Raw genomic sequence first — 8635 nt, 5'->3', positions numbered from 1 at the left:
CTGAGACATAAGATGCTGCTCCTTGAATTCCCTGCTGGATCAAGATCACTTACTGAATCCTAACTATTGTGGGTCCAAGATGAGCTATACTAGGGGAGAATTTTTTCCATGGAAAAAGAAAGAGAAGATATTTCCCAAACCTAGCGTCTGTTGGCATCTACGGAGCCATTTGATGCATTAGAGGTGGCCCCTTGGGAGAAGGAGTAACACTGTGCTTCTATTTTTGCATGAAATCGGGCTCAGTAGAGGACACGATGATGTTTGAATATCAGTGTGTATTTGCTTTCTCACTGTCCTTTTCTCAGAGCTAGGGAGGAGGCAGAGGATGCCAGCACAAGAGGGATGCCATCAGTCCTCCACATTACCTACCAGGGCAGGGAGGGCCTTGCTTCATGCACTTTCTACAGACAGGTGGCTGCCAGCCAGTAGCGAAACTCACGCTGCCGCTGCTGCTCTTTGCAGGGACACAACTCCGTTTGCACTAGCTGCTTGGCTCTGTTTGGCAATTTTTATTATAGCTCAACACAGCGTGACAGCGCAGCTGATTCACTGCACCATGGCTGGGGCAAGGACTGCAACCATGCTGTGGGAGTACGAGAGCGCAAACTGCAGCTCCGATCCCAGCTCGACTTTGGGGACTTTAAAGAGAGGGATGTGCTATGTTTAAATACTCACACATAGACCCCTGGCTCCAGTGCTGAAGCTTTCAGGTCTTTTAGGTCAGGGCTAGTCTTCTAACCAGTCTGAAGCTATGCTGCACCATGCTGTAATCCTGTCAGGTTTTTTAACTACGTGCTCTTGAATCTAGTAATTTTCCCGATGGCTCGCCTCCAAGAAAAAAGGTGTCGATCATTCTGTAGGTTTCAGGGTTGGGTGTGAGTCAGCTCTGAGTCAGGCAGCAGCTCCAGCTCCACAAGGTGCTGGCATAACCTGTGGGGCCATGGCCCTGCAAGGCAAGCTGCTCGCTCCTCAGCCTTCGGAGCAGCACCGTATAGAAACCCAGGTGCTGGGCACTCGCAAAGCAAAGGGGCAAGTCTACGTTTTCAGCTGTTCACATACTGCAAAGCCCTCTCAGCCTCAGAAGATGGCAAGGTGCATGGACGATGCTGGCTTTAGGCAGGGCGAAGGAGATGCAGACCCATCTTGCCCCCTGCAGAAGAGTCTGTCTGACTCGGTGAGTCACTGCTGCACAAGCAACTTCCGCCCCAGAGCCAGAAAAGAGTTTTCTCCAGAGACCTCTGTCCCTGGCACAGTGTTTCTGTTTATATTTACATTAAGTAGGGTGGTGCCCCAGTCCTCAGGCAGTTGAGAGCAAAGCCAGACGCAGTCTCAAAGACAGTAGTCGCTGCATGTGTTGTGCAAAGTGGCGTGACTGATGGGTTCCTCGCTCTCTCTTTGTCTTTCTCTCTCTCTCCTCCCTGGTGTGATCGAAGCAACGCCCTGTGAAGCAGTCCCTGAGTGCCTGCATGTGTCGAGAGTCCCACTGGAAATGCCTCCTCCTCTCCATCCTCATGTACGGCTGTTTGGGTGCCGTGGTCTGGTGTCAGCTGGCCCGGGTTACCAAGCTCAGCTTCGATAGCTCCTTCAAGGGCAAGTCCATGACCTACCATGACAGCCCATGCTCGGACGGCTACATCTATATCCCACTGGCCTTCCTCTCTATGTTGTACGTGGTGTACCTGGTGGAGTGCTGGCACTGTCATGTCAAGAGAGAGCTGCAGTACAAGGCAGACGTGGACAGTGTCTATGAATGCATCAACCGCATGCAGCAAGCCACTCCATGCATCTGGTGGAAGGCCATCAGCTACCACTTTGTGCGGCGAACCCGGCAGGTGACACGGTACCGCAACGGCGATGCCTACACCACCACGCAAGTCTACCACGAGAGAGTCAACACCCACGTGGCTGAAGCTGAGTTTGACTACTCTCACTGTGGATACAAGGATATCTCCAAGGAGCTCCTGGGCCTGGAGAGCTACACAGCTACCAAGCTGAGGTTCACCAAGTGCTTCAGCTTTGCCAACACTGAGTCGGAGAACTCTTACCTGACTCAGAGGGCTCACTTCTTCACAGAGATCGAGGGACTGGATGACTACATGGAGGTCAGGGAAGGCATGCAGCTCAAAAACGTGGACTTTAAAGAGCTTATGATGGCCTACGGGGACCCAGATCACCTCCCATGGTACGTGTCCCACTATGCTTTCTGGGTGGCTGCTATCCTGATGATCTCATGGCCGCTCAGAGTACTCATAGAGTATCAGACTGCTTATGTCCACTACCACGTGGAGAAGCTGCTGGGCCTGGAGTACACAGCACCCACCACGGCTGAGGAGCCCTTGTACCGGTACCGCATGCCCCGAGATGCCACGCAGGACAGCAATGAGCTGGAGTGGCACATCCGCACCAACCGGCAGCTGATCCCCAGCTACTCGGAGGCCATGCTCATGGACCTGGCTGGCTCCCTGGCCTACAACAGCTACACAGTGCGCCAGTATGATGAAGTGGCCCGTGGTTGTGAACGCTGCAACCGTGCATCCAGCACCTCCTCCATCTTCTCACGCCACGCTTTCCACAGCTGCAGCGGCAACTCCCGCCTCTCCCTTAACACCAGCCGCTTCTCCCTGTGCCGCATCCACGGCTCCCATAGGACAGGTCTCTGGAGGAGCCGCAGCAGCAGCGTCGCAGAGCGGGGCTGCCAGGATGAGCAGTGCTGCTCCTACTCCAGCCAGCTTGCTGTCAATGAAAACCCCCCGACCTATCACGACGCCCGCTTCTTCCCCGTCCTGATTGTGCACAGGCCAGAGGGGTGCGACAGGCGGCATTTCTACATCAGGCGCTCCTCTTGTCTAGAAACCTCTCTGTGACAGGTCTCCATGGGTTTTGGCTCCTCTGCCCTGGGTCAGGACTTGCAGAGGTGCTGCCGGTGGGGAGCCTGCAAGCACTGGTCCGCACAGAAGGTTGGCAGGACGAGCTCCAGCTCCTCCCCCTGCCATCGCAAGAGAACAGAGTCACTCTGACCTACAGCGAGACTAATTTCCAAGAGATTTTCTCCCTACTTTGGCTGGCTCCCTAGTTTTTTGTTCACTCTTCCCTTCTCTCTTTATCCCCTCACACGTTCTCTGCTCCTCAGCTCCCTGCCTTCCTCCCATCCCACCCTCAGTCTTGTTTCTTGTTTCAGTCACAGCATCCGACTGCTGCTGCTGCTGGAGGATATATAAAGCCTGTGCTTTGCAGTGCGTTTGCCCTCTTGGATGCCCTGCAAGGTAAGAAACTCAGGCAGAGCAAGTCAAAAGGCGCACAGCCAGCCAGAGTCAAGCTGGAAGGAGAATTCCGATCTGCAGGTGCTGAGTCACCTCCTGCAAACCCCAAACAAGGTGCTTTTTTATTTATGTTATTTTCACCAGTCTGTTTTCCTCTTCTTCTGTTATTTTTTCTTATTCTCCCTGTTCTTCATGTTCCCTGCCTCTTGCTTTAACCTCATCTTCATTTTTTTTTGTTTTCCCGCTTCTGCTTTTCAGTTTTTCTGGGATTTTGCTGGTAAGCATGTCTTGCAGAGTGTAATTGCCTCCCATTGGGCAAAAATAAGGTATTTACAGCACAAATGTCACTGACTGCTGACGCCACCACAGGCCATTCCCCCGAGGAGTGCTGAGGACTTTCTTCCCAGAGTCGTGACATACACCCATAAAGCAATTTGCTCACCTGGCCCTGCCTGGGCGGCAGCAGAGACAGTGCTGCATTTGGGGCCATAGTTCACCTCGCCCAGCTCCAGCCCGTTAGCGATCACCGGGAGCCGTAATGCACATCGGTGCCCTTGCAGGGCCACCGCTTCCAGGACTGTGGGTCTGGTTTGTGGGTGCCTCCTTCGTGTCACTTGCTCGGAGCAGTACGGCCTGGGCAAGGGAAGAGGGGCTGCAGAGGGAAAGGTGAGCATGGTGTTAACCCTCCCACCCGTAGTCTGGAGTTCTTAGGGAGCTCTTCCACCCACAGCACCTATTAGGGCAGTTGCAGCACTGCTTGACGTTATCTTCCAGCTTTCTGTGTCCCCGGGCAGGGCTGGGAGGGGCGGGGGGGTTGTGAGTGCTTCTGGCTGTAGCCCACTGCTCCCCTCCCATCTTCTCAGGCAAGATATGGTGCCACCCCAGCCTGGGGCAGGGAGCAGAGCGGGAGCCAGCCCCACCAGCCAGTCCTGCTGGGCCTGCAGGCTCTTCCCGCAAGGCTTCCCCTGGAGCAGGTGCAGCAATAAGCCCCAGCAGCGTCAAACCCAGGAGGCATCTGGTCCTGGCAGAGGAAACCACTGCATGCGGAGCTGTCGGCTGCCCTCCTGGCCCAGCCAGCGACCCCCTGAGAGCCAGGAACCGACTCAAGAATGTTACGGACACACTGAAGACCTGCCAGGGACCTTGCAGCTGCCAAACCTCCATCCCTCCATCCGGGGATGGTCATATGCTGAGCAGGCTCTGTACGGTTTTGTCCTGTGGATGGTGGAGAGTATTATCCACTCACAGGAGAATGCAATACGATCCCAGTACGGTCACTTTAAAAAACAAAATGTTGTGACACCCAACAGCAAGTAGGTAAGAAACCGAGCCCCCGGAGGGGCTGGCAACAAATGCTTCCTCCCAAGTCCATTCTGTGTGTATCTACACGTAATATGGGATTTGTAAAGTCATATTAGTGTGTATAGATTATACATAACTGTCTGTAGTTATGTGGTGATTTCTTATGGCATTGACTGTTGCACCATGTTAAATACACTTTGTTTTGACGACTCCATTTTGATGTGCTGTGTTTATTTCAACTCCAGAAATAGAAACTTCGGCAATACCTGGCTAACCTGCTGCAAATGATGGCACCGTCAGGAAGGTTGTTTAAATTTGTATGAGTCAATCTTCTTTAATGTAAACACTTTATGTATGATTTATGTGACATTTTCATTCTGACAGCTTAGCATTTATTGCAAAAGATAGATAACACATAAGATGTGTTAAGTTTATCACCTCTAAAAAAGAATATCCACCCAGGAGGAGCCAGGTTTGGGCTCAGGATAATAATTATGGTTGGGCTGGGGCCAAACTGGATAACATTGAAACTTAGAGAAATCCAAACTTAGATCCACCCTACAGTGACCCAATCCTAGTCCGCCGTCTCACTGTGCTACCTACCACCTCCAGGCAGAGCTGGGTAAACTGGGGAACTAGGAAAGGATCAGGCCTGAACTCGAAGCTCAGATGCATCCCTAACTTACTTGTATTCTGAAGACTAAGTAAATTCCAGTCTTTAGTATGGTTCTCTGTCCTTATCTTCGTTCACTCAGAAAGTTAAAAACCAGCACATATGGAAGGTGGAAGAGCTGGAGGAGGCTGAAACTTCACGAAACAGAGAGGCTGGAATATGTCAACACGGTATCTCAGAGAGGGAGGTGGTAGGGCGGAAGACAAGAAAGCAGAAAGGAAGAGATGGTAAAATAATACAAATTAAAAGAGAACAGAGTTCAGCTGCAGCTAAAATAATTCCCAAATGAGCAGCATAACTCAGTTATGGCAAGCTTAGCCCAGACACAGGCAGGATGAGTTTCAGTCTTCTTGTGAGCTGCTGCAGCCACCTGCGGCTTTAAATACCACGTCCAAGGTCTTGGCGTGGCCAGTGTGGTCCCGTATGTACTTCAGGATGGAGAGTTAGATCTGGGCCCTTAGAAGTGGCTGCATTAAGCAGTATTATTATCTGACACTGTCAAGCTCTGGCAGTCCCATTATTATGATGGGTTGGGCAGAGAAGGGAGACAGTTTAAACTTTTCAGTGCCCTCAAAAGCCACAGTAATATCCAGCAGCTCTCAAGCTGTGCCCTTGGCACGGTTTGGAAAGTCTAAAGGAGTGGTGCGGGGTGAACGGTTGGACTCGATGATCTTAAAGGTTTCTTCCAACCAAATGATTCCATGGTTCTGGGATTCTGTGAATTCTGTAAATTATGTGAATTTGCTGGTTTCAACAGATCCCCCGTTCAGGAAGCACCTGGACATCACCTGGGTCTCCTCAGAGCTACTCCTGCAACCCTTGAATGCCACTTTGTCTCTCTTGCTATTGCCGCAGCTTCCTGAGAGAGGAGGAGGGAACAGTTTGCCTAGCAAAATCCAAGTCACAGGATGGAGCGGACGGGTTCTTGAATCCGAGTGCAAACCTGGCAGCTCTATGGAAAACGCCTTGTACAAAATGCATAAATTTTGTATCCAATGGCAGACTGACTACTTTGACAATGGAGTAGTGAGTGGCATGTGCCAGCAGCTTTTGATGAACTTTTAGGGCTGTGGCTTCTCATGTGGAAATGGGTGTCTTGGGGTGCTTTCTCACTAGGATAACCCAAACCTTGTGGGGAGGTGAGGAAGTCCAGCAAATACTTCTCTCTCTCCCTCCCCCCAACTCTCCCTCTCTTCCTTTCTTCCTTTTTTCTTTCTCTTTCATCTTCAGAAGTCTTCCAGCACTGGGAATTCACCTCTTCATTACTGAGTAGCTCTTCAGACATTTTCTAGAACACGCCTATGCTTTCTAGAACCTGCCAAGATGTGACAACACACTATCACAACAGAGGTAAGGAAAGGACGTAAGCCCGGAAGACACTGGCGTATTTATAAGCCACTGCACTATACCCTGTGCATGTGCAGCGAGCACTGCCACTGGTGTTATGGTCTGTAGAACAAAGCTACATCGCTGAAGTTCACGACACAGGAGGCTGAGAGAGCTTATTTGTCTTCAGTTCCTATAAACATTTCAGATCACCAGGTCCTTTGATTTCTGCATGGTAATACTGCACTCCTCCGTAAGTTTTCCCACGGCAGTTTGCACTCCAACTGGCAGTGCGTGCAGGATTCCAGTCCAATTGTCATACAGTTCTTCCTGCCTATCACTGTTGACACAAAGCCCTTCTCAGAAGAGCTGAAACCAGATCCCTTGCTGGGGAAAACTGCCTTTGTTCTACTGCTTCCAGCAAAGGTTTGCTCTCTTAAACCAACCCAGAGGCCGGCAGGTGCTGAGATAGATACAACTTTCTATCAGGTACTCCTCTTTCCAGATAAAAGCTCCCTTCCCATTCTCCTTCCCCTTCCAAAGCCTTTGGGAGCATCGCATATGATATTTGGATGAAGCACAAGGTGCTGCTGAGGTAGAGGCATGCTCCCGGCACACAGCGTGGAGTCAGGCCTCTCTCAGCTGCTGCCTCCCTTGATGGGCTTGGCCAAGCCGCGGTGCTTGCCTGTGCCTCCTCTCTCCTGCCTGTACACCAGAGGGTCTCCTGAGCCCGCAGAGCCACTGTAGTGCTGTAAGCCTCTGTAACTGTCAGCTGGAAGAAATTCTGAGAGGAAAAATGACATAGAAACACAGCATTAGTCTAATGGCCATTATTTTTTTCTCATGAAACAACTAAAATCTGCAAAAGTAGCTACTTTCAGGAAGGCGCTATCACCGTGAGTAAGCACAGAAACACGCCACGCTCCCGGACACATGGATATATACATGGGTGTATATGGATACGCGGGGGAGAGACAGCAGTGACAGCAAGTGCACATAAAAAAGGCTTTTAGCAAACACTGGTGCAGAACGGCTTAGCCCAAGAGCCATCGTGATCCCGGTGAGAGGTATGTCACGATTTCCTGTTCCCAAGAGCACCCAGGCTTCCTGCAAAGCTTTCCGGTGGATGGTTTCTCAGTGTCTTCTCCTGGCTGCCTCGTTGCAGCAGGAGGCACTGGAGGGGAAGTGACATTTCCATCTCCATTCCAGTCATGAAATCTTCTTGGCATTGCTCCAGTCCCCTATCAGAAATTTAAATGGATGTGGGGAGAGGGAAGATCAGAGCTTGGGAGGGAATTACATGAACTTGTCGTGCCTCAGTTTCTCCATCCCCCTGACAGGGATAGCGCAGTTTACCTGCTCTCCTCCATTTAGCCAGGGTTCCAGAGAGATTTTTCGAGCAGGAGATGCTGGGCAAGTGTAGCTCGCTGATGGCAGTGGCAGAGCTGAAAGCTGCATCATAGTGTAATGATATTGCTCCTTATGGTGCTTTTCAGCCCAGATTCTCACCGTAACTCCTACAGAAAGGCAACCCCAGATTTTCTTTTTAATCGTTGGTGACTTTTCCCACACCATGCTAGTAAACTCTATGGCAGCAGAGATCTCCTTCCTCAGACCTCTCCCTTTCCTTAGTGGAAAAGAGGGCAAGGCTGGGCTGATCCTGCTTGCAGTGCACGGGCACATCTGCGGACACTGCCAGTGCTCCCCCCCGGAGCAGGCGCCGGGATGGGGTGGCCAGCATCCCCCGATCTGGGGTCTGGCTGGTGAAGGCCACGGAGTCAGAGAGGTCTGGAGAGGGAAGATGGGGCTGGGGGTGCTCTGTGCATGGGGTGAAGTGCTGCTCATCCCGGCAAAGCCTTGCTTTGGGGGGTTCCGAGCCCCGGTGGTGGCCCCAAGCCCTCCTCCCGTGGGGGGCAGGAGAGTGCATGTGCGCTCCTAAGGAGCCAGGCCGGTCTCCTGCTTCCATATGTCAGAAGGGGAATATGCGACCTGGTTTCTCCGCTTGCCCCGTGCCCCAGCATGTGGGTCACCCGCTGACGGTGCTCCGTAAACGAGGCCGCCCGCTGGAGCCGCC

At 51.9% G+C, this 8635-nt stretch overlaps 1 protein-coding gene across 1 annotated transcript; it reads left to right on the top strand.

Annotated features, from left to right (window-relative positions):
- The first annotated feature begins 1096 nt into the window (after positions 1 to 1096).
- Positions 1097 to 2864, top strand: LOC104494526 (transmembrane protein 151B-like). The gene is made up of 2 exons (XM_010137378.1): positions 1097 to 1174; positions 1434 to 2864. Exons 1-2 carry the CDS (start codon positions 1097 to 1099, stop codon positions 2862 to 2864), a joined length of 1509 nt encoding a protein of 502 aa, XP_010135680.1.
- The last annotated feature ends 5771 nt before the right edge of the window (positions 2865 to 8635 follow it).

The sequence above is a fragment of the Buceros rhinoceros genome, unplaced genomic scaffold, assembly GCF_000710305.1.
Source record: "Buceros rhinoceros silvestris isolate BGI_N320 unplaced genomic scaffold, ASM71030v1 scaffold38505, whole genome shotgun sequence".
Taxonomy (NCBI): Eukaryota; Metazoa; Chordata; class Aves; order Bucerotiformes; family Bucerotidae; genus Buceros; species Buceros rhinoceros.
This window is presented reverse-complemented; position numbering and strand designations above follow the sequence as displayed.